At 45.7% G+C, this 26,070-nt stretch overlaps 1 protein-coding gene across 1 annotated transcript; it reads right to left on the reverse strand.

Moving 5' to 3' along the window:
* Nucleotides 1–20: 20 nt before the first annotated feature.
* On the reverse strand, nucleotides 21–22,976 carry PSMD9 (proteasome 26S subunit, non-ATPase 9). The gene is made up of 6 exons (XM_047697762.1): nucleotides 22,775–22,976; nucleotides 18,327–18,429; nucleotides 14,909–15,120; nucleotides 12,509–12,610; nucleotides 2,232–2,320; nucleotides 21–1,699 (listed from the first exon to the last, which is right to left on the reverse strand). The coding sequence occupies exons 1-6, from the start codon at nucleotides 22,910–22,912 to the stop codon at nucleotides 1,672–1,674; spliced, it is 672 nt and encodes a 223-aa protein (XP_047553718.1). The 5' UTR covers nucleotides 22,913–22,976; the 3' UTR covers nucleotides 21–1,671.
* Between the last annotated feature and the right edge of the window lie 3,094 nt (nucleotides 22,977–26,070).

Raw genomic sequence — 26,070 nt, forward strand, 5'->3', positions numbered from 1 at the left:
AAAAAGAAAAAGGAACAAACTGGATGGTACAAGCTGTATTTATTATAATCTAGGGCTTACAAAAGATTGGAAAACACTTGGAAAAAGAACACATACAATTTAAGCAGCAAATGCTGGTAAGCACAGCATGTAGGGCTATAAGGGGGAATGCCCGTGGATGTAGTTTAGAGGAAGACACCCAACAGGAAGGTTTTTCCCATTGAGCATGAGAATCTATGGCTGGAAGCACGCCCCAGTGCGGACTCCCGTCAGGCAAGCTGGCTTCTGTACCCAACCCAAGCAAATCCATTCCCAAGGAACCCAGGCATGGCTCATCAGAATGGGCCATACCGCCTCAGAAACAGAAAGTGGTGGGCAAGAAACAGGGAAATAAACACTGTGATAAGATGAAGAGAGAAAGTAAAACACAGGGTCACTAAGAATCACTGAAACCCATGTTGCCATGTGAAAGAAAATAAAAGGAAGGAAGAATCCACATTTCCAAGAAGTCAGATCTGCATGCACTGCTGGTTCCCATCAGGGATCACGCACACCTTAGCAGTTTACAAACTACTGTTGATCTGAGGGGATGACCAGGAGGTTCAATTATAAAAAGTCAATTTAGAAGGTAATTTGCAAAAAAAAAAAAAAGTAATTATCAGGTTTCTTTCTTTTTTTTTTTTTTTTTAAATTCCAGAAACAAAGGGAGCTTGCTGCCCTCTGGTGGGTTACAGGAGAGGAAGCAGACACCACAGTGGGTTACCTGGGGAGCCTCCCCATTTTCCCCACTCTTCAAAGGAGCAGTTGTGGTCCTGGAGGATATAATTTCTGTATCCAAGCAGCAATGCCACACTGCAAATGCAGGTGGTGCAAACCCCATTCACTAAAGGCTGATGTTCTTAAAGTGTCGTTGGTCAAATCTTAACTGCAACACCACTGTTCATTTGTTCTGTCCCAACTTTTTTTTTTTTTTTTTTTAAATAAGCTCTACACCCTATGTGGGGCTTGAACTCAGAGCCCCAAGTTGCATGCTCTACCAACTGAGCCAGCCAGGTGACCCTGTTCTGTTTAACTTTCTTTCTTTTTTCAAGATTTTATTTTTCTTAAGTAACCTCTACACCCAACATGGGGCTCGAACCTACAACTTCAAAATCAAGAGCTGTATGCTCCACTGACTAAGCCAGCTAGGCACCCCTGTCCAGCTTTCTATAAGAATGTTCTAATTCCTGTCTGAGCTTTGGTTTGAGAGGTTTTCATAAGAAATTCAGTTGGCACTAAATGTTAACTGAATTTAATTTAAATAAAATTTTTTAAAAAATTCAGTTGGGGTGATAACATGGTCATATCAACACTGAAAACTGTTTATTTGGGAGAAAAAATTCCTAAAAGAATAAAGTCCTATCAGCTCCTGCCAGAATAAGTCCCGCCCACTTGCCCACAATCCAGAGGACTCCCATTTAGGGGCCACAGCCTAATTCACAAAAGATACCAAGCACAAATCAAGTTAACAAGGCCTTAAACCCAAGAGATTACACTGGGAGGCCACGACATTTCCGTCACCCAGAAGTTCAGGCTTCCAACCTCTTCCAGATCCTTAAGCTTCGGGGAAAGAAGAGAAGGAAGAAAGTCCCAACCAGACCCATGGTCCAGGGCAAGGGAAGATGTTTTCCTACTACCGTTCCCCAGGGACAATCATCTTTGCAAAGGAATAATGTTGCAGCTGGAAGAAAAAAAGAAAAAGGAACAACGTAAGTTTAGTGGCTCCATTCAGAAGACTGGACAGTGAGCCCCCTAAGTGTTTCACCTGTGCTTTTTTTTTTTTTTTTTAAAGATTTTATTTATTTATTTGACAGACAGAGATCACAACTAGGCAGAGAGGCAGGCAGAGGGAGAGGGGGGAAGCAGGCTCCCCGCTGAGCAGAGAGCCCAATGCGGGGTTCGATCCCAGGACCCTGAGATCACGACCTGAGCGGAAGGCAGAGGCTTTAACCCACTGAGCCACCCAGGAGCCCCTCGCCTGTGCTTTTTAATTCTTTTAGAACAAATGCCCAGGTAAGGCGAGAACCAGAGTGACCAGGGTTCCCTCTGCCTCCATACCTGTGATCTCACTGCTGCTGTAGGTGCTTATCAGGTGATCTGGGGGAAATCCTCATTTCCCAGTGGCCCCCCACCTCCTCCCCACAGCTTTAGGGCTGACACGCACTCAAGTGACAGCTGACAGGGTGTGTCAGCGAGCAGAAATGATACTTTACCCCAGCAGTCCTTTTCCTGCCCAGCGGGTCGGGACAAGTCTAAGCTGGTGTTTCTCCCCTCTGCGGATCACTGTCACATTCAAGGGTTTCTGAAAGGAAAAGAGGCTCATTTGATAGTCCACGTGTTTCATATTCAAAGAGATTCAGACTAACAAGCCGAAATACTGACTTTTCACACCAGAGTGGTAAGGATGCTTTATTAAACATAGTCCCGTAGTTGTCAAGAGTGTGGGGGACGTGACACTCTTGGGGCAGCCGATGGGTCACAAATTGGTAGGGTCTTCCTGGACAAACGTGTCTCCCCACCAAAAAAAATCTTTAAAAAGGTGAACACGAGATATATTTTGCAGAAGTACAAGATGATATATGAACAAAGTGTTCCTTCTAGGACTGTTTATAAATTCAAAACCTGAAAACACTCAAAATATCCCTCGATAAGGTATTATTCAAATATACCATAGTGAATGAAGCAGTTTTAGTAAAAACAAAACGAGCAAAGTATGAACCCCTTTGAATATATGCTTTTTTGTTTGGTTTTTGTTTTTTATTTCTTTTTTTTTTTTTTTAATTCTTTTTTAAGAAGGCTCCATGCCCAATGGGGGGCTCGAACTCTTGATCCTGAGATCAAGAAGTGCATGCTCTACCAACTGACCCAGCCAGGCACTCCTGAATATACCTTCTAAAAGGGGATATAAATTGCTTCATGCATACAAAGATTTCTGGAAGATATACCAAAAAACTGTGAACAATGGTTACTTGCAGAGAGAAGCACTGGGAGTTTGGAGTGAAAGAGGATGACATTTTTTTTTTTAATCCTTTTCTTTGAAGATTTTATTTATTTGAGAGAGAGCAAGAGAGAGAGTACAAGCAGGGGGAACAGCAGAGGAAACGGCAGAGGGAGAGGGAGAAGTAGACTCCCTGCTCAGGCTCCGGGCCCAATTCCAGGACCCTGGGATCATGACTTAAGCTGAAGGCAGACGCTTAACCAACTGAGCCACCTAGGCACCCCACTTTTATGTCTTTCTGTACCATTAATTTGTTTTTATCATGTGTATGTATTACTTTGATGTAAAAAATTAAAATAGAATACATATGAAGGAAACTTAACAAACTACAACAAGGTGCATCAAAGTCTAGAACTTCTGTGCATCAAAGGCCACTATCAACAGAGTGAAAAGTAGCTCACAGGACGGGAGAAAATATTGGCAAATCATATATCCAATAAGGGATTAATATCCAGAATATGTGGGGTGCCTGGGTGGCTCAGTCTTTAAGTGGCTGCCTTTGGCTCAGGTCATGATCCTGGGATCCTGGGATCGAGCCCCATGGCTCCTTGCTCAGCGGGAAGTCTGCTTCTCCCTCTCCCACTCCTCCTTCTTATGTTCCCTCTTTTGCTGTGTCTCTCTCTGTCAAATTAAAAAAAAAAAATCCAGAATATGTAAAGAACTCCTAAAACTCACAATAGCAAACAACCCAATTAAAAAATAAGCAAAAAACTCAAGCAGACATCTCTCCAAAAAAGATAAACAAATGGCCAAAAGCACATGAAACAATGTTTCACATCACTAATCAATGAAGAAATACAAATCAAAACCACAGCGAGGTATCACTACACATCCACTTGGACGACTATTATCCAAAAACAGAAAATGACAAGAGTTGGCGAGGATGTAGAGAAACTGGAACCCTCGTGCCCTGCTGGGGGGAATGAAAAATGGCCAGTCGCTGTGGAGAACGGTATGGCTGTTCCTCAAACAAGTGATGATAGAATGACCACATAATCCTGCAATTTTTTTTTTTCAAAATTTACTTATTTATTTGAGAGAGCGAGTGAGCGTGCAAGGGGAGGGGCAGAGGGAGTCCCAAGCAGACTCTGCTCTGAGCACAGAGCCCCAAGCAGGGCCTGATCTCATGACCCCGAAGATCACAACCTGGGCCAAAACCAAGAGTCAGATGCCTAACCGACAGTGCCACCCAGAAGCCCCCACATAATCCTGCAATTAAACCTCCTGGTATACACCCCAAGAATTGAAAGCTGGGACTTGAACAGGTATTTGTGTAGCCCTGTTCACAGCAGCATTATTCATAACAGTCAAGAGATGGAAGCCAACCAAATGTCCATCGACGGACAAGCGGATGAACAAAACGTGGTCTATTCACACACAAACGCGGACACACACGATGATGTGGATGGACCATGAAGACAGTATGCTAAATAAATCCACCAGCCACAGAAGGAGAAAGAGAGTCTGATCCACTGGTAGGTGCAAATCCCACTGAGAGCAAATTCACAGAGACAGAAGACAGATGAGTGATCTCTAGAGGCTTGGGGAGAGGAGAATGGGAAGTTAGTGTTTAACACGTACAGAGTTTCAGTCTGGAAAGTTGAGAAAGTTCTGCCGATGGATGGAGGAGATGGCTGCAGGATAGGATGTACTTAATGCCAGAGAACTGCACACTGAGAAACGGTCAAAGTGTTAAATTTATGTTATGTATATTTTACCACAATTTTTAAAATTATGGCAGATCTTGCAATGGAATTTCTGAAATATGACAAAATAAGAAAAAAAGAGAAAGATGCCATTTTTCACCTCGATGGTCAAAGAAGAAGAAAGAGCACAGGTGAGAGATGTCAAGAAGCAAGCCCTCACATACACTGCTCAAGAAAATATGAACTGATCCAAGCTTTCTGGAGGGCACCTGACAACATCTATCAGATCTGTAAATGTGCATTGCCTCTGACCCAGTAATTCCACTTCCAGAAATCTCTCCAACAAAAACCCTCACACAAAACAAGAATATTTACTACCTCATTGCTGGAGATGGCCAAACATAGGACACAACCTAAATGTCTGCTACTGAGGGCTGGTGACATAAAAGATGGCGGACCAACAAATGGAATATGGGAATATACCCACATGGGAATCTTGGGAGGAGGACCCAGAACACTATGTATAGTAGGTCTTGGGTTTTTTTGTTTGTTTGTCTTTTTTAAAGACATCTATTTATTTATTTGACAGAGAGAGAGATCACAAGTAGGCAGAGAGGCAGGCGGAGGGAGGGGAGGAAGCAGGCTCCCCGCCGAGCAGAGAGCCCGATGCGGGGCTCGATCCCAGGACCCTGAGACCATGACATGAGCCGAAGGCAGAGGCTTTAACCCACTGAGCCACCCAGGTGCCCCTGATAGGTCTTGTTTGTCTTCTTTTTCAAGGAGAAATCACTATAGGCATATTCATTCATACTTAAGAAATGTGTGAGTGATATGCTGATGTGCTTCTGGTTCTAGAAATGATATCCCTAGACAAGCTAGAAACGCAGAGGTCATCCTTGACATGAGATAGGTGTCATATTAAAGCCCATATACTTTCATCCTAAAGGTCTAATTTACTCACTTCCTTCTACCCCCAGCCCATACACCAAAACCATCATCACCCCTTGACCAGGCTGCTAAAACTGTCAGCCCTCCAGTCAGCTCTCTACGTCTACCCAGCATCTGGAGAAATCCTTCCGAGACACAAAGCTGCCTACATTTATTACCCTCAGTTTGGAAGTGTGTATGGCTCTCTACTGCTCCTCAGGGAAAGAGAATGAAATCTTGATAGGACCACAAGGCCTCATGTAGTCTGGCCCCTGCCAACTTCACAGACCTACCTCCTCTCTCCCTACTCCCTTTCTCCTTGTTCTGGGCTCCAACCATCTTCTCTGGCCCTCCCACCTCAGGGACATGACCCTGCTGGAAGGCTCCTCTTGCCGTTTCCCTGCCAGTCTCTGGCCTTGATCAACTTCTTTTAAGATTTTATCTTTCTAAGTAATCTCCACACCCAACATGGGATTCAAACCCACAACCCCAAGATCAAGATCACATGATCCACCGACTGAGCCAGTGAGGCAACCCCAGGCCTTGATCAACTTCTAACACTCACAGGTCACGTCCTCAGGAAGGTGATCCTAAGACCCATCATTGCTCTCCCAGCCTTCTCGAATTTTCCCTTCATGACACTCATGAGAATGTATAATTACATCTGATTAGTTTGTCTCCCCCACAAAAGCATTCGCGAGGCAAGGGCTTTCTGTTTTTCTGTGTTGCTCCCACTCCAGTGCCCACACCTTGTCCAGCCCTCAAGCAGAGCAGGGGAGGGACTTAGAGGAGGGACAGACCCTCTTTCTTCAAAAACGTTTACCCTACCTGCTGCTTTTATACTAAAAGCGCATGATTTTTATTTATGGGAGATATAATTAATATACAACCAAATCCATTTTGAAGTATACCATTTGGGGGGGGGGGTTAGTATATTCAGACATTTGTACAACCATAACCACCACCTGACTGAAGAACATTTTCAGAAGACCCCTGTGCCAAAAGCACTCCCCATTCCGTCCTCCACTCAGCCCCAGGTGACCACCAACCTGCTTTCTGTCTCCGCGGATTTGCACGGTTCTGGACACTTCACATTAACCAAATTCTTTTTTTTTTTTTTTTTTTTAAGATTTTATTTATTTAGTTGACAGAGAGAGATCACAAGCAGGCAGAGAGGCAGGCAGAGAGAGAGGAGGAAGCAGGCCCCCCGCTGAGCAGAGAGCCCGACGTGGGGCTCGATCCCAGGACCCTGAGATCACGACCCGAGCTGAAGGCAGAGGCTTAACCCACTGAGCCACCCAGGTGCCCCCACATTAACCAAATTCTAAACTCGCAGCCCTTTGGGTCTGGTTTCTTTCAGCACAAATCCTTTCAAGGCTCATCCATGTTATAACATGTCGCACTCCATTCTTTTCTTTTAAAAGATTTTATTTATTTATTTAACAGACAGAGATCACAAGTAGGCAGAGAGGCAGGCAGAGACAGAGAGAGGGGGAAGCAGGCTCCCCGCTGAGCAGAGAGCCCCATGTGGGGCTCGATCCCAGGACCCTGGGATCATGGCCTGAGCCGAAGGCAGAGGCTTAACTCACTGAGCCACCCAGGCGCCCCCTATGTTCTTTTCTACAGTTCAATACCACATGCATTGTTTATAATAAAGATAACTTTTTAAAAAATTTAAGATCTTTTTTCCTTTGAAAATACATGCATTTGATGCAGAAACTGAGCTTTGGGAAGTTACCAAAAGACAGAGATTTGTCTACAAGAGAACTGATTTCCAGGTTTCCATAAAATTGGAAACTACCTAAATATCTAAAAACAGAAATGTGGTAGGGGTTTTTTGTATCATTTTTCTAAAGTCACAAAGCAGACTCTTGATTCTCAAGTTGGACTCTGGTTCCGGGAGGATCCAGGGCCCTGAGGGGGTGAGGTCTCCCCATCCCAGCAGTTTGATATATCGGAATTCCCCAAGGAATTTCATTTGAGAAAAGGTGCTAATGGGGCACCTGGGTGGCTCAACAGGTTAAGCCTCTGCCTTCAGCTCAGGTCATGATCTCAGGGTCCTGGGATGGAGCCCCGCATCAGGCTTTCTGCTTAGCAAGGAGCCTGTTTCCCCCCTCTCTCTCTGCCTGCCTCTCTGCCTACTTGTGATCTCTCTCTGTCAAATAAATAAATAAAATCTTTAAAAAGAAAGAAAAGGTACTATTACTTAAAAATGTTCAATAACAGGGCGCCTGGGTGGCTCAGTGGGGTAAGCCTCTGCCTTCGGCTCGGTCATGATCTCAGGGTCCTGGGATCGAGTCCTACATTGGGCTCTCTGCTCAGCGGGGAGCCTGCTTCTCCCTCTCTCTCTGCCTACTTGTGATCTGTCTCTCTCTGTGTCAAATAAATAAATAAAATCTTTAAAAAAAATGTTCAATAACTACTTTTGTAAAAAAGGATTCATAGTGGCCATGCCCTGCGTAACGCCTGATAATAATATTGTATTGCATATTTGAAAGTTGCTAAGAGAGTAAACCTTAAACGTTCTCATCACAAGAAAAAAATTTTAACTACGATGATGGATGTTAACTAGACTTATTGTGATGATCATTTTTGTAACATATAGATACTGAATCATTACACTGTACCTCGTAGCTAACATAATGTTATATGTCAATTATACCTCAATAAAAAAGAAAAAGGATTCACAGATCTATGAAGAGTTTAATAATATATTTAACTAGAAAAGAGAGACTAAAAACCAGTAGCTGTTATCGCTAATCACCAAAAACTGGAAACAACCTAACTGTCCCTCGCTGGTAAATGGGCAAACCATCTGGCACTCATCTACGCAGCAGGGCACGACTGAGCAGTAAAAAGGCACGAACAACAGACACACACAATACGGAAGAGATCTCAGATGTACGCCGCCAAGTGCAAGAAACCAGAGTTAAAAGGCGACGCACACTGTGTGGTTCCATTTATAGGACATTCTTGAAAAGGAACAACTGTAGGGCACAGATTGTGGGGTGGAGGCTGGGGGAGGGGTTAACCACAGGTATGAGGCCATTTGGGGGAGGACGATGGAACTGTTCTGTATCTTCATTACAGTGGCAGTTTCCAGACTATGTACATGTGTCAAAATTCCCAGTACCGTACACCATACAGGGTAAATTTGCTGTAGGTAAATTACCCTAATAAAAAGAGCCAATAGCTCTATATGCTGCTATATGAACAGACCGACCCCAGAAGAACACACAGTGGCTACCTCTGGAGGAGAGATTTTTCATTATACATTCTTTGATTCGGTCTTAAACATGTGTATGTATTACCTCTTCCAGAAAAACAGAGACATATTTACAAAACAAACCAGTAACAATGAGCCCAGGCAACTGCAAAGTTTCGAAGTGTGTGCAGCAAGGTGCACAGGACATGTGAGAAAACCATAACCCTAGGAAAGTCTGGGGAAAAGGAGTGAGAAAGCAGGAGAGACTCTGGGTAAACATAACAGAAGAAAGCTACATCTAGAACCCTCACTAACATGACAGGACAACCGACAGTAACGAAGGAATACCACCACAGGACAAATAAATCACATGAAAGGGGACTACAAAGATGAGAGAAGGCACCAGAATGAAAAGCCAACAGAAACCGTCAAGTGGTAACTGAGCAAGGACAGAAAACAGAAACCCTGTGTGGTGGGTTCTAGAAAGTGCCCATAAATTCTTTGATATTCCTTTAAGAGGTAAAGGCTAATTCCCCTACCTTTGAGTGTGGGCTGGACTTGGGTGAGTCGCTTCTAATGAACAGAATCATGTGGAAGTGATAACGTGTGTCTTCAGACACTGGGTCAAAGGGGGCTCCGCTGCCTCCTCTCTGCGTTCTCCAGGACCCTCACTCTGAGGGGAGCAGCGGCCATGTTGTGGGGACACTCCAACAGCACTACAGAGGGGCCCGAGCAACAAGGAACTGACGTGCTATCAGCCATGTGAGTGGGGCATCTTAGAAACAGATTTTCTAACCTCGGTCAAGCCCTCAGATGACTACAGCTGCTGCCAACATCTTGACTACAACCTCACGAGACTGTAGGCCAGAACCACCCAGCTAAAACACGCCTGGACATCCACCCCTCAGGAACTGTGAGAGATAATAAATTTAAGCTGCTAAGTTTACGGTGACTTTTTTTTTTTATCACCAATAAACAACTAATAAACCCTTCATGGCGACAGGTTAAAAAGACGCTGATATATGTGCCTGGGTGGCTCAGTGAGTTAAGCCTCTGCCTTCGGCTCAAGTCATGATCTCAGGGTCCTGGGTCAAGCCTCATGTTGGGCTCCACACTCAGCGGGGAACCCGCTTCTCCCTCTCCCTCTGTTCCCTCCCCCTGCTCATGCTTGCTCTCTCTCTCTCTAAAATAAACAAAAAAAAAATCTTAAAAAAAAAGAAGCTGATAAAGAACAAATGAATTTGTCCTAGGCAACTCCAGAAAGGTTCAGAACAAAGAGACCAATGGATCATAAAGAATAAGAATCCCACTCATAAAAATTTGATATATAACAGAGGTGGCAATATAAATGAGTGGGTTAAGTATTAACTATTCACTAAGGGTTTGGGGACAACTCCTATCCATCTGGGGAAGAAAAACTTTTGGTACCCTACCTCGCACCATTCACAGAATTCCAGATGAGGTATATACTAAGCTGCTGTATATGTAGCAAATGTCCGCACAATGTCTTCTACATGAATGTTCACAGGGGTATTATTCAACAGACATAAAGTGAAACCAAACCCAACACTCATCAACTGACGAATGGATAAATGAAATGGGTGAGTAATGTATGTCCACACAAAAGGGTATTCCTCGGCCACAAAAGGGATGGTACTGACGCCTGCTACAACATGGGTGAACCTTGAAAACACGATGCTAAGCAAAAGATGTTAATCACCAAATATCCCATGTTATATGATCCCACTTAAATGAAATGTCCAGAATAAGCAGATCCATAGAGACTAAAAGTTTAGTTCTTCAGGGGTAGGTGGGTAGGGAGAAGGGGGAGTGACTGCTAGGGGGTATGGAGCTGATTTTCAAGGTGTGAAAATGTTCTAAGATTGACTGTGGTGATGGATGCACAGCTCTATGCATATACTAAAAACCACGGAGTTATGCACTTTTTTTTTTTTTTTTGTAATCTCTACACCCAACGTGAAGCTCAAACTCAAAACCCCGAGATCAAAAGTCACATACTCCACCGACTGAGCCGCCCAGGTTACGCCAAGCTATGCACTTTAAATGGGGGAACTATACAGTATGTGAATTATACCTTGAAACTGTTAAAGAAAATAAAAAAGATTGGGGCACCTGGCTGGCTCAGTTGGTAAAGCAGCTGACTCTTGATTTTGACTCAAGTTATGATCTCAGGGTTGTGCAATCAAGCCACATTGGGTTCACATTGGGCGTGGAGCCTGCCAAAGATTCTCTCCTCTCCTTCTCCCTCTACTGCCTCTCTCTCTCTCTCTCTAAAAAAAAAATAATAATAATAATAGGGGCACCTGGGTGGCTCAAGACAGTTAAGTGTCTTCCTTCGGCTCAGGTCATGATTCCAGGGTCCTGGGATAGAGCCCGCATCGGGCTCCCTGCTCTCCGTAGGAAGCCTGCTTCTCCCTCTCCCACTCCCACTGCTTGTGTTCCTTCTCTCGCTCTGTCTCTCTCTGTCAAATAAATAAATAAAATCTAAAACAAAAAACAAAAAGACAAAGTGTGGATCTTTGCCAAGGTAACTTCTGTTAAAGTTACATTACTGAGCCATGCGCTGAGGTCATCAGGTGGAAATGCTGTGTAAAAGCCTACTGACTGCAACCAATTTTGAATCCCAAGACTTACTGTATTTTCAAGGACTGAAACTGACCATCTGCACATGAATCACATTCTAATGTACTCATCCCTGTCCCATAATTCTTAAATTCTCAGGTATGGTTTAGGCAGGGAAGACCTTGTGATCTTAACAAATTTAACAAAATGGTTATCTAAGTAACTTTAAAAAAAAAAAACAAAACCAAAACACTTCCAAGTAATCAAAGTTACCATACACTAAGTTAAAAAACAAGGAGCTAATGGGAAAAACATATATAGCATGAAAACAGGCCAAGGTTTCGTATCTGGAGTATGCAAAAAATTCCTCCCAATAATTTTTTTTTTTAAAAGACAAATAACCCAAGAGAAAAAAAGATGGGAAAAAAGGTAAACAGACAATCCACAGAGATGAAAATAGGAACATCAATGGACATATAAAATAAAGATACTCCATCTCACTGGTAATCAGGAAAATACAAATTAAAATAAGATGCCATTTCAGCAAAAATGTTAAAAGATCAGCAATACAGAGTACCATGGATGATATGATGCACTCACATACTGTTGGTCGGGGTACAAATTAGTGAAACTTTTTTGGATTACCTACTATAAGTGTGTTTAATACACTGAGAACCTACAATTCTATTTTCTGGTATTTACGTCAAGAAGTAGTATGTGAACAAGGATATACGACTGTTCATGTTAGTATAAAATCAAAAATAACCAAAACGCCCCCTGATAAGGCAGGGGATGGACAAGCTGGGGTCCGTTCGTACAAGGGAGTGCTATGAGCAATACAGCAGAGCAAGGTATGTCACAATGCAAAGCTCTCCAAGAAACACTGAAAGCAGGGATGGGAAGCAGGGCGGGAGTATTGATACAGAGTGGCTGCAAACGCCTCTCCCAGGTGTCATTTGTACAAAATGAGGGATGGACATAAGGGAGGAAAAGCTCTCCAGGCAGAGAGAACAGAAACTGCAAAGGCCCGGTGCCTAAGCAACCGCTCTCTGAAGGCAGCAAAGACCTTCGTGGCGATTCCTTGCCCCGGGCCATTCTAGGGTTACTAAGCAGATGTGACCTCCAACTCACCCCCTCACTGTGCTGCACCACACTGCCAACATTATGCAGAGACTGGAAGTTTTGGGTGTTCACAGAGCCAAACTCCACAATCTCGTCGTCCACTTGCAGACCCTAAAGAAAGAGAAAATAGAAAACCAGGGTAGAGGTTAAATGTGCTTCTGGTGTTCTTTACCCTTCCATGTCCAATTTAACGTCCAGGCCAAGAGCTTGTTTTCCACCAGGAAGAGTGGCAGGTGCGAAGCAAAGAGGTCAGGCATTTAGCTATCTCCTATGGGAGGCGGCGGCGGGTAACTGGGCCATCTCCTCCTGCGGGTTCCTTCTAGGAAAAGAGGGCCAGATCTGCTCAACGTCTGATAAAAGCTGGTGGCGGTACAGGCCGTAAAGAATGTGGGGTAGGGGCGCCTGGGTGGCTCTGGGTTAAAGCCTCTGCCTTCAGCTTAGGTCATGATCCTGGGGTCCTGGGATCGAGCCCTGTATCGGGCCCTCTGCTTGGCAGAGAGCCTGCTTCCCCCTCTCTCTGTCTCTGCCTGACTCTCTGCCTACCTGTGATCTCTGTCAAATAAATAAAATAAAATAAAATAAAAAAGAATGCAGAGTAAAAGCCAAATGCTGTTTTCTGGGGTCAGGGGCGAAAAGAGGCAGGCCAACTTCGGCCTCTTTTTTCAGGGGGTCAGAATTAATTAATTAATTAATTAATTTTAAGATTTTTATTTGAAAGAGAGTGAGCCAGAGAGAGAGCATGAGCAGAGGGGAGGGCAGAGGCAGAGGCAGACTCCCCACTGAGCAGGGAGCCTCATGTGGGCCTTGATCCCAGGACCCTGGGATCATGACCTGAGCCAACTCAAGAAGCTTAACAACTGAACCACCCAGATGCCCCCAGAGATCAGAATTTACACACATCTGGGGCACCTGGGTGGCTCAGTCATTGGGCGCCTGCCTTTGGCTCAGGTCATGATCCCAAGATCCTGGGATTGAGCCCTACCTCGGGTTCCCTGCTCAGCGGGAAGCCTGTTTCTCCCTCTCCCACTCCCCCTGCTTGTGTTCCCTCTCTCGCTGTCTCTCTATTAAAAAATACATAAAATCTTTAAAAAAAAAAAATTTAGAAAAGTTTCCTCTAGAGGTCCCCAGACAAGCAGCCATAGGCACAAGGCTGACCTAGGACTAGTGTGACCCTTTCACTCTAAGAACATACTGATCACGAGAGTCACTCACTCCTTCAACAAGTATCTGTCATGGGCCAACTACAGCCCTGTGCTAGATGCTGTGGACAGAGCAGCAAGTAAAATGAGGCTCGAGTATAACTTACCATCCTGTGATCACTACAGACAGTGGGCAGGACCTGGATGTAGGACCCAGTTCCATAGCTGAGGAGCTACATGTCTTGGCACCAGTTACTTCCGGTCTTAGAGGATTTTTTCATGGGTAAGATGGGGTTAAGATCAGTGCTTACCCCAGGAGGCAGCTGTGGGATTAAATATTAACTACACAGACACATAAAAACTTGAACATGATGTTCAGACTCGCATTACTCATCAAATCCAAAAGACGGAAATCAAATGTTCATGAACTGATGCGTGGATAAAATCAATGGCATCTATCCACATGATGGAATAGTATTCAGCCATGAAAAGGAAAGAAACAGAGATACATGTTCTCTCACAGATGAACCCTAAACACATGATATTAAGTGGGAACAGCCAGTCATAAAGGACCATATATGATTCCATTTAGATCAAGTATCCAAAATAGGCAAATTCAGAGACAGAAAGCAGACTGGTGGTTGCCAGGAACTGGGGGGAGGCAGGACTGGGGGCTGATGGCTAACCAGCATAGGGTTTCCTTCCAGAATCATGAAAATGTTCTCCAACCGTTGGCAGTGATGGCTGCCCAGCTCTGGGACTACACTAACAGCCACGGAACCGTACGCTCCAAATGGGTAAACTGTATGGTACGTGAACAGTTTCTCAATAAAGCTGTTTAAAACTTTTTAAAAAATATGCCAGGTAAGATCTAGAACTCACTTGGCAGGACAGCTGGTACAAAGCAAGGACTCAGTAAATGGCAATACAACTGTCCTTCTCATGTGTACGACTCAGTGCCCAGCTGAAGTAAGCCCAAGAAGAGAGCCTCTTTCCCTCTCTCGGAATACTTACCACCTTCTTCCTTGTGTCTCGGGTCTCTCCCTGAGCAGATCAGTGGGCAGCAGGGGCTGACTCCCCTCCAGAGCCCCGGCCCCAGCACAGGGTTGGACCCCCAGGGCTCCATCAGTGTTTGCTAAGTAAGTGGGTGAAGTCCGGCTACAGCATGTCTGTCTGTCCACGGTCTGCCCCCACCACACACCCCCACCCGAGGCTACCTGACCCACCGTACCCTCCGGGTATGGATTTAGGGGATAGGGTTCTGGCTTACTGCAGTACTGGCGGGGGAGCCCGGGCTGACGCTGTTCACTTTGGCGAAGGCCTGCGGGGGGCTGAGGCCCTCGCTCTGGCCCAGGCTGCGGCTCATGGCCTCCTTGTGGGCCTCAGCCATGTCCCGGGCCTGCTTCTCCTTGTCGCGAGCGTGCAGCTGGTGCAGGGCCTCTTCCACCTGCTTCATGATGGCCTTGTGATCGTTCTGCAAGCCTGGGGGGAGAACGCCACATCAGGGAAGGAGGAAGACAGCCGAGGACACCAGACTCCCACATCTGTTCACTGAAGGGTGAACGAGCACTTACTCCTGGCCAATGGACTAGAGGCAAAGGACAAACCTGTGGCCAGGACGACGCTCACAGTCCAGCAAGGGAAGCCGCTCAGGAACAAGTCATTGCTGGACCTGCTGATGACTGCCGCTGTGGGCAAGCCAGCCAGGACCGACCCTGCCAATCTAGATCAGGGGCGACGTCCCAAAGGCAGCGCTGTTTCCCCTGAGACCGGAAAGGTGCAGAGAAACAAGAAATGGCCCCAGTGAATCCAGAGCCGGCGCTATAAATGCACACATGGGGCAAGTGTGCTGGCCGCGCAAATGAGTGACGTGAGCCGCGTGTAAGAAGGACTTCACCTTTCTCCTAATGCCCCGGAAGGAAAAAGGGATGCCTAAATCCGCTAATACGCGGCAGGCGATGTTCAGTCTGGGAGAAGTAACAGGAGAAAAGCTGGAAATTAGAAATTTGGGGGTAAAATCCTCTTTTTCAGTATTGATGGCTAATCCAAAATGTGGCAAACTGGGGCGCCTGGCTGGCCCTGTTGGAAAAGCACGAGACTCTTGATCTCTAGGGTTGTGCGTTCGAGCCCCATGTTGGGTGTAGAGCTTAGTTAAAAAAAAAAAAAAACAGGGACGCCTGGGTGGCTCAGTTGGTTAAGCAGCTGCCTTTGGCTCAGGTCATGATCCCAGCGTCCTGGGATCGAGTCCCGCATCGGGCTCCTTGCTCGGCGGGGAGCCTGCTTCTCCCTCTGCCTCTGCCTGCCATTCTGTCTGCCTGTGCTCGCTCTCTCTCCCTCTCTCTCTCTGACAAATAAATAAATAAAATCTTTAAAAAAAAAAAAAAAACAAAGAGGGGCTCCTGGGTGGCTCAGATGGTTAAGCGTCTGCCTTCAGCTCAGGTCATGATCCCAGGGTCCCAGGATCAAGTCCCACATCGGGTTCCCTGCTCAGTGGGGAGCTTGCTTCTCCCTCTGCCTCTCTCTATCTCTCATGAATAAATAAAATCTTTTAAAAAACAAAACAAAAGAAACAAAAATGAAACAAAAACAACTTCTGAGAATAGTTTTTCAAAGAAGATCAGTAAGAATTGCTCAGAGGCGCCTGGATAGCTCAGTCAGTTAAACGTCCTTTTAAAGTGTGGTATTAGCAAAGAGATAGATCAACAGAACAATACAAAAAACTAAGAGACCTAAATAGGTCTGCAAATTTCCTATGTAATACTGCTAGCATTTCACATTAATGGAGAAAGAACAGGCTATTTAATAAACGGTGCTAGAACATCAGGGGAACCATCTGGAGAAAAAATAAGTCAGCACTCTCTCTCACATGGTAGGCTCTGCTTCTCGAATTTCCCTCAGAATCCTAAATGCCAAGGAAAGCAGGCCACAGCCCTGGGGAGTCTGAGGGTTGAGCCAAAAGCCCCAAACTTCCCTCAGTCTTCACATGGTTTTTCCCTACTATGTATCTTCCACTTGTTTCAATACAAAAAAGGTTGCTTTCCCCAAAACTTCCAAGGAAAAGTGATGCTTTAAGAAGTTGTTCTAGGGGGCGCATGGGTGGCTCAGTGGGTTAAAGCCTCTGCCTTCGGCTCGGGTCATGATCTCGGGGTCCTGGGATCAAGCCCCGTATGGGGCTCTCTGCTCGGCGGGGATCCTGCTCCCAACCCCCCCACCTGCCTCTCTGCCTACTTGTGATCTCTGTCTTTCTGTCAAATAAAATAAATGAAATTTAAGAAAAAAAAAAAAAAGAAGCTGTTCTAGGATCACAGGGCAGCTCTGAGGAACGTTCGACAGCTTGAGAAGTACCTCACTCCTATGGTTACTTGTGTCTCCAGAAGCTCAGCCTTATACCAAAACAGGCTACGGATGGAATCAAGATTCAGACACATAAACCATGAAAAATGTGCCTGATAAATTCCCCTCTACTAGGACTCTGTGGGAGAGGCTGCCACTTGCCCACCCGTGGCAGGGGTGAAAAACAGCCCCACACGAACCTGCCAGTATGTTAGCATGGGCAACATGGGGCTTTACAGATGTGGTTAAGTTCAGGACCCTGACTGGGGAGATCACCCTGGATTACCTAGGTGGGGGGTCCACTGTGATCACAAGGGTCTTCGTAAGTGAAAGCGGGAGACAGAGAGAGAGAAAGAGGAGGGATGGGGGGACCAGAGGTTGGGAGGTGCAGCTCTGGAGAAGGGAGGGGCTCCGAGCCATGGAACACAGGCACCTCCAGAGGCTGGGGAAGCTAAGCATGGGCTCTTCCCTGGAGCCTCCAGAAGGAACACAGACCTGCCAACACTTCCATCTTCGCCCAGTGATACCCATTTGGGTATCTGATTATTTTAAGACAATAAATTCCTGACCTCTGAAGCCACTGAGTCTGTGGATATTTGTTACAGCAGAAGTAGAAACTCATACACTGCCCCACCGCTACTCTCAACTTGTTCCTCAACTACAAACAAATAAATGACTTTATTTAGGACAGTGATACGCCCACCACAGGGTACATTCCCCAGTGTGTCTTGCAGGCAGAGGGGCCTAGGAGGGGAAAGCAGAAATCAGTGCGACAAGGCGGAGGTGGGACCTGCAGGACAGATCCTTAAAGGGAGGGTACTGGCTGGCAAAGGACCTTTCGCCCTTCCTACCTTCTTCCTTCCTTTCCTTCCTGCTTGGCACATGGACATGGTGACCCTAAAGACGACATGTCCTACGGATGGCAGAGCCTGGGATGTGATGGTCAGCCCCACACTGGCGACCTCCACATGTCTGTACTGAGGGACGGAACACTCCCGCGTGAGTGTCCGCAGTCAAGTCACTATCCTTCCCAGGTGAATGTCTTTCCTAACACAAAACTGATTACTGATTAGGACTGTAAGCAATTTGAGACTTGGGTTTCTATCATCATTTCAGGAAAGTTTCCACAGTGAAGCCAAGTCCTTAAAAACAAAATAAACACTGAAACCATCAATTTCGAACCCTAGAGGCAACTTCATTTCCTCAGTTCTCAATTCCTGGATGGGGACAGTGAGTTCATCCCATGACGAAGGAAGAGAGGGAAGCAGAGAATATGGATGAGTGAGATTTCACTGGTGTGCCTCAGTCTCCCTCGCCACCAGCCGGGGGCTTGGCTGTGTGCACCCACGACTCACAGGCGATGTTGTGCCTTGCGGTTCGGACTTGGTACAGGTCCACGTCTGACCGGGGGTAGCCCTCGCAGTCCACCAGCGGCTCGTTCATCCCCACACCTTTTTGCTGGAGGGAAGAAACATGCTTCAGATCTCAAAGGTACGAAGTCTTCAAGACCTTTTTCTCTTTGCAGAATCATCAGGGGGACAGGAATGAAAGCTGTCACATGTGACACACACAGCACAGGACACATACTTTCCCCACATGCTCCCACAACCACCCTCTGGGCAGGGCACTATTGCTTTTTATTGACTTTTAATAACACAAGTAATACAAGAATCCATTTTCCTCTTCTGAAGTTAGAACAGGGCAGATAAAACTGAAGACTCTTTGGAGCTTTGTCCCCAAGGCCAGCCTCCTGGACTCCTCCAAACCCTCCTTCCTACAGCAGCTGATACCTGGCTGGTGGCCTTGGAAGTTGGAGGGGAGTGAAAACCCCAAACAGCATCCAGCTGTGGCGGGACTTTGGTTCTTTCGGAAAGTAAAAAGGGACCTAAAAGGGATTTCAAAGAGGTTTTTATCCCTTGAAGGACACACTGATATCAGCTGCCGCCTCCGGGGAAAGGAACTGGGTGGCTAAGGGACAGGGAAGGAAGAGGGACTTTTCATTTTCTATCCCTTTGTAGACTTTTTGAATTTTGACCACGGACTTGTATTCCCTATTCAAACAATACATTTAACATTTTAAAAGTCTTTTCCTAAGTAAGTCAGAGCAGGGTGCACAAAGGCAATGAAGCGCATCGTGTGATGGAGGGCAGAGAGTTTCCAGTTGGTTAGACTTTGATTTGAATCTGTTCTGCCGTGTACCATCTGGGTGCCCTTGGTTAAGACCTTCCCCTCCCCAAGCCTCAGCTTCCTCAATTATAAAATGGGAATAATGGCACTCGCCTCCCTCTCCACTTGTCATGAGAATTATGAGCTGACCTGTGGAGTGCTTAGCACAGTGCAAGGCACACTGACAGTGGGGTGAATAGTGGCCCCCAAAAGATGTGTCCCAAGTCCTAACCCTCCAGAACCTGTAAATGTGACCTTGTTTGGCAGGGAGGGGGGGGGGCAAAAGGATCTTTGAAGATGTAATCCAGGCTCTCAAGATAAGATCATCTTGGATTTAGGGTGGACTCTTAATGCAATGACAAGGACCCTTGCAAAGAAGAGAGGGAGAGGGGCGCCTGGGTGGCTCAGTGGGTTAAAGCCTCTGCCTTCGGCTCAGGTCATGATCCCAGAGTCCTTGGATCGAGCCCCACATCGGGCTCTCTGCTCTGCGGGGAGCCTGCTTCCTCCTCTCTCTCTGCCTACCTGTGATCTCTGTCAAATAAATAAATAAAATTCTTAAAAAAAAAAAAAAAGAAGAAGAAGAAGAGAGGGAGATCCACAACACAGAGAAGACGGTATGATCAAGGGCAGAGACTGGAGTTACCCAACTGTAAACCAGGGATGACCTAGAACGGAGGCATGAACAGAGTCTCCCTCAGAGCCCCAGAAGAAACCACCCCTGCCGACGTCTCACTTATTTTTAGCATAATATTTTATTGTTTAGAGGTACCACAATTGACTTATCTGTTCACCGACTTAAAGACATCTCGGTGGTTTCAAGTTTTGGCAGCTGTGAAAAAAGGTGCTGTGACCATCACGAAGGTTTTTGTATGGACACATTTTCAACTCCTCTGGGTACATACCATGGAACCCAACTGTGGATGGTACGGTGAGAGTGTGTTTAACTAGGCCAGAAACTGCGTCCTTTAGCATTCCCACCAGCACTCAATCAAAAGTTCCTCCACATTCTCACCAACATCTGGAGTCGGAATTGTGGTGAATACTGGCCATTCTGACACCTATGTAGTAGTACCTCACGGTTGTTTTAATTTGCATTTCTCTGATGACGTATGATCTGCAGCACCTTTCCATATGCTTACTTGCCATCTACAGACCTTCTTTGGCAAGGCGTCTGTTAAAGTCTTTGGCCAATTTTTTAAATCAAGCGGTCTGCCTTTTTAAGTATTGAGATGGAAGAGTTCTTGGTATTTTCTGCATCTCTTGTTAGGTATCTGCAAATATCCTCTCCCACATGGAGAGCTGTCTTTTCCCTCTCTTGACTGTGTCTTTTGAGACACACATTTTTTTTTATTTTTTTATAAACATATAATGTATTTTTATCCCCAGGGATACAGGTCTGTGAATCACCAGGTTTACTCACTTCACAGCACTCACCATAGCATTTACCCTCCCCAATGTCCATAACTCCACCCCCCTTTCCCGACCCCCCTCCCCCCAGCAACCCTCAGTTTGTTTTGTGAGATTAAGAGTCACTTATGGTGGGGCACCTGGGTGGCTCAGTGGATTGGGCCTCTGCCTTCGGCTCAGGTCATGATCTCAGGGTCCTGGGATCAAGTCCTGCATCAGGCTCTCTGCTCAGCAGGGTGCCTGCTTCCCTCTCTCTCTCTCTCTCTGTCTGCCTCTCTGTCTACTCGTGATCTCTCTCTGTCAAATAAATAAATAAAATCTTTTTAAAAAAGTCACTTATGGTTTGAGACACACATTTTAAATTCTAATGAAGTCTGTTTATCTACTTTTTCTTTCGTTGCTTGTGATTTTGGCATCACATCTGAGAAGGTTTTGCCTGATCCAAGGTAACAAAATTTACTCCCAGGCTTTTTCCTAAGAGATTTATAGTTCTAGCTCTACCTCCTTTAAAAAAAAAAAAAAGGGGGCGCCTGGGTGGCTCAGTGGGTTAAAGCCTCTGCCTTCGGCTCAGGTCATGATCCCAGGGTCCTGGGATCGAGCCCCGCATCGGGCTCTCTGCTCAGCAGGGAGCCTGCTTCCTCCCCTCTCTCTCTGCCTGCCTCTCTGCCTACTTGTGATCTCTGTCTGTCAAATTTAAAAAAAAAAAAAAAAATCACAGAGCAGGGCTTCAGGCTTAAAGCTTTCAGCCAACAGTGGTAAACAGTCAAAAGGAACGAACATATTATATCAATGTGATACGCATTTTTATCTTATATTTAAGGGAAAAAAATCCCCAGTTTTTTCATATGCTGTAGAGTTATAAAATTTTCATTTAAGATAAACTTATTTAGGGATACCTGGGTGGCTCAGTAGGTTAAGCCTCTGCCTTCGGCTCAGGTCATGATCCCAGGGTCCTGGGATCAAGCCCCACATCGGGAACTCTGCTCAGCAGGGAGCCTGCTTCTCCCTCTCTCTCTGCCTGCCTCTCTGCCTACCTGTGATCTCTGTCTGTCAAATAAATAAATAAAATCTTAAAAAAAAAAAGATAAACTTATTTAAGTAAAAAAGTGGATCAACATGAAGAAAAATACCAAGGGAACGGCAGTACAGGATGTATACAGCATTCTGTTTGAGGTATAAAATAAAGTTCAGAAAATTGTTAGCATAACGCTTGAAAACACAAGTTCTGGATTCAATGGGCCTGAGATCTGAATCTCATTTTGTGACTCCAAGCAAGTGACCTCCCCTCTCTGAGCCTCAGGGTAACATAGCAACTTCACAGGTGGTTGTGTGGATTTCATGATATAACACACAAACCAGCGCCCCTCAGGCATTTAACCAGCACCCAGTAAAATGGTACCCCAGCCATCATTTGATGCTTCTATTTTACTCCCATCACCTAAAATGCATTTCATCCAACCTACCTAGGATGTACTTATTTTTCCTCTGCAAACTGATTTGTGGTTTTACACTCATTGGCCTAGGAAAAACTACCAGTTTTGGAGTCAGACAGACCTGGGAACTAGGCCCACCACAGCCCTAGACAAGGGTTTGCCTCACCCTGGGCCTCAGTTCCCTCCCTACACAATAATGATAACGAGCCTTACCCGTCACTCAGAGCTCGGTCTTTAGAGCAGCAGCATCAGCATCGCTAGGAATTTGCTAGAAATACAGCATCTGCACCTGCACGCCCCGTCCTCATCAGAAACTGAATTTTAACGAGATCCCCAGGTGCTCGCCAAACACATGAAAGTTTAAGACGTTCTGACGTAAAGTGGGTTAGCAAAGCACAGATCTTCTGGTACACGTTCAACACCGAAGCTGGTGGTGATTATCACCCTACCGCTGCAAATGTATTAGCTCTGTGGCTCGAGGCTGGTTTAAGTTAAGTAACGCCTGTTTCCTCACCGCTAAAATGGAGGGAATGACAGACCTCAGCCCCAAAAGGCTGCTGCGAGGGTTAAATGAGCTAACCGATGTAAAGCAATTAAAATAGCGCCCAGTACACGGTAAGGGCTCCATAAACGCTCGCGGTAATACCAACACCCATTGTTTAGTTAATCCCGTTAGTTCCTCCTGCCTGCTGCCGACAGGGGCCGCAGTTGTCCCGCTACGAGCCTCCCAGGCAGGTAGCGATCCACCGCGGAGAGCTCAGACGCAGGCCGCCCGGGAGCCCCGAGCCCACACTCACGCTCTCCAGCACTTCATAGTTGGCTTTGATCTGCGCCTCGATCTCCTCCTTGCGCCGTATCAGCTCCTGGACGTCGCTGACAGTCACCACGCCGGCCTGCGGGGAGCCTTCGCTCTGCCTATTTTCCCCCTCCGACATTGCGTACCTCCGCGCGGGATCCCGAACGCCGGGCTTCCCGGCTTCCTGGATGCGGACGCACGAGGAGACGGCAGCTACGGCTCCGCCCGCGGGCCAAAATTCCTCGCCACCCGCGAGCCGCCGTTGAAGGGAGGGGTGTGGTTTCGGGGGGGGCGGGGTCGCCGGAAGCCACACCCCTCTGAAACAAATCCTTTGGTGACGTGGGAAGAACAGGATGGGGAGGCAGGGGTTCCAGGTCCCTCACCAGCTAGAACAGGATGATCTCTCGCTCCGTGACTCATTTGCTTTCCGCGTTCCTTTAGCAGACATCTACTGAGTGCCTACCATATGCTTGTGCCAGAGCGCCGTGCCGGGCGCTCCAGCTCCGCTCCTCACATCTACCCAGCCCTTCAGAGTTAACAAAACACATTCAGATGCCTTATCCCTCTTCTTTTTTTTAAAGATTGTATTTTTAAAATTATTGTGGATATCACTGTTATTTTTTAGAGAGAGAGCTTGCACGCGGGAGGTAGGGAGAAGCAGGGGAGAGAGAGAATCCTAAGCATGCTGCATGCCAGGAACAGTGGGGAGTCGGGAGGGAGGGGGCTGTATCTCAGGATCCTGAGGTCAGGACCTGAGTGGATATCCACCCAGGCACTCTATGATTTTATTGTTTTTAAGTACTCTCCAAACCTAATGTGGGGCTGGAACTTGGAACCCCCCAGATCAAGAGGCACATGCTCCACTGGCCAAGCCAGCCAGGTTCCCCGCTTTATCCCCCATTTTACAAACCCTACAAGCTTAGGTTCAAATCTGGTTCTTGCCACTTACTGCAAGATACCTGACCTTAGGTAAATTACTTTGCTGCTCTGAGCCTGTTTCCTCATCTATAAAATGGTTGCAATATCTCAGGGCTGTCATTTTGCCAACAAATATTTATCGAATGTCTCATATATGTCATATGCTGCCCCAGGAGCTGAAAAGGTAAAGAATTGAGTTATGACTCAGTGTCTCTTACGTATGAAGGCCTCTATAAATTTTTCCAAATATAATGATGATAGGGGCGCCTGGGTGGGCTCAGAGGGTTAAAGCCTCTACCTTCCGCTCAGGTCATGATCTCAGGGTCCTGGAATCAAGTCCTGCATCGGACTCTCTGCTCAGCAGGGAGCCTGCTTCCCCCTCTCTCTCTCTCTGCCTGCCTTTCTGCCTACTTGTGATCTCTGTCTGTCAAATAAGTAAATAAAATATTTTAAAAATATATAGTGATAATAATTTATCAAATACTTACAATGTGCCAGACACTGTTCTAAGTGCCTTATATGTATCAATCCAACAACCTTGTGAAACCAGGATTATTATCGTCCTCATCTGACAACTGAGAAAACCCTTTCAGTAACCAACTTGCTCAAACAGAAGAATAAGCTTCCAAGTTTTCAGTCCAGCTTAATGAAATGATGAAACTTGACATCTAAACATGTGCCCCCTAACATTTTGCACGGAAAAGGACACACCATCACCTATGTAGTATTCAAGCATGTTTGTCCTAAATCTAATCATGGTAAATAAACACAAATCCAAATTAAAGAACACTCTTCAAAACAACAGGCCTGAACTCTTCAAGAAAGGTCAGTGTTGTGAAATACACATATACAAGCTAGGCAATTGCCTAGCTTAAAGACTAAACAGACACAACAATTAAATGTAACGTGTGATCCTTGATTGAATCCCAATTCCCCTCAAAAAAAAAAAAAAAAGAGGGATGCCTGGGTGGCTCAGTTGGTTAAGCAGCTGCCTTCGGCTCAGGTCATGATCCCAGCATCCTGGGATCGAGTCCCGCATCGGGCTCCTTGCTTGGCAGGGAGCCTGCTTCTCCCTCTGCCTCTGCCTGCCACTCTGTCTGCCTGTGCTTGCTCGCTCTCTCTCTCTCTCTGACAAATAAATAAACAAAATCTTAAAAAAAAAAAAAAAGAAAGAAAGAAAGAAAAAGAAAGAAAAGAAAAAACCCTATAAAGGACATTCTTGGGACAACTGGGGGAAACTGAATATGGATAGGGTAGTAGTGATGGGAATTCCTAAGTTTGATACTTTGTACAGTGGTTGGATAAGACAATGTCCTTAGCAAATGCACCTGTGGTATTTAGGGGCAAGAGAGGCAACTTACTTTCAAATGCTTCAGAAAAAAAGGACAAATATATATTTGTAGACAAGAGAATGATAACATAAATGTGATGAAGTGTAAATGATTGGTGATTCTGAGTGAAACATATACTAACATTCTTCCTTACTATCTTTGCTACTTTCCTGTAACCTTGAAATTCTTTCAAAATAAAAACTTACAAAAGTAATCTTTGCACAGAAAAAAAAGTAAAATTGATTATATTAGGCCTCCTATATTTTGTTCAATTATTTTTTCTTTTTTTTAGATATTTTGTTTATTTATTAGAGAGAGAGAGCTGAAGCAAGGGGAGGGGTAGAGAGGTAGGTAGAACCAGACTCCCCATTGAGCAGGGAGCCCAACGTGGGGCTTAATCCCAGGACCCTGAGAGCGACCAGAGACAAATGCAGATGCTTAACCCCTCAATTATCTTTTTAAAATAAACTAACATTTCTAACACGGACACCCTCCCTAAAAAAAAAAAAAAAAAAAGAGGAAGAAAAGAGAGAGACATGATAACTAAACACAGTGCACAATCCCTAATTGGTTATTTGATTTTTTTTTTTTTTTAATAAAAAGCAGCAGGGGGCCTGGCTGGCTCAGTTGGAGAACCATATGACTCTTGATCCTGGGGCCGTAAGCTCTAGTCCCACACTGGGTGTAGAGATTGTTTTTTAAAAAATTGAAATTTTTGGGACGCCTGGGTGGCTCAGTTGGTTAAGCAGCTGCCTTCGGCTCAGGTCATGATCCCAGCGTCCTGGGATCGAGTCCCACATCGGGCTCCTTGCTTGGCGGCGAGCCTGCTTCTCCCTCTGCCTCTGCCTGCCACTCAGTCTGCCTGTGCTCACTCTCGCTTCTCTCTCTATGACAAATAAATAAATAAAATCTTTAAAAAAAAATTGAAATTTTTAAATTTTTAAAAATCAAAAGCAGCAGCTGTAAAGGACATTATTGAGGAGCGCCTGAGTGGCTCAATCATTGAGGATCTGCCTTTGGCTCAGGTCATGATCCTAGTGTCCTGGGA

This window comes from Lutra lutra, chromosome 12 (assembly GCF_902655055.1).
Source record: "Lutra lutra chromosome 12, mLutLut1.2, whole genome shotgun sequence".
In the NCBI taxonomy this organism is placed as follows: Eukaryota; Metazoa; Chordata; class Mammalia; order Carnivora; family Mustelidae; genus Lutra; species Lutra lutra.

Bases quoted from the DNA above. Each gene is read 5' to 3' on its own strand.
- PSMD9 (XM_047697762.1), bottom strand. From the start codon at position 22,912: ATGTCGGAGGGGGAAAATAGGCAGAGCGAAGGCTCCCCGCAGGCCGGC. The intron at 12,611-14,908 runs GTAAGCCAGAAC...CTCTTTCTTTAG, and splicing joins GCTCCCCCGCCAGTACTGCA to GGTCTGCAAGTGGACGACGA. The intron at 2,321-12,508 runs GTGAGTTGGAGG...TTTTCCTTTCAG, and splicing joins TGGTGCAGCACAGTGAGGGG to AAACCCTTGAATGTGACAGT.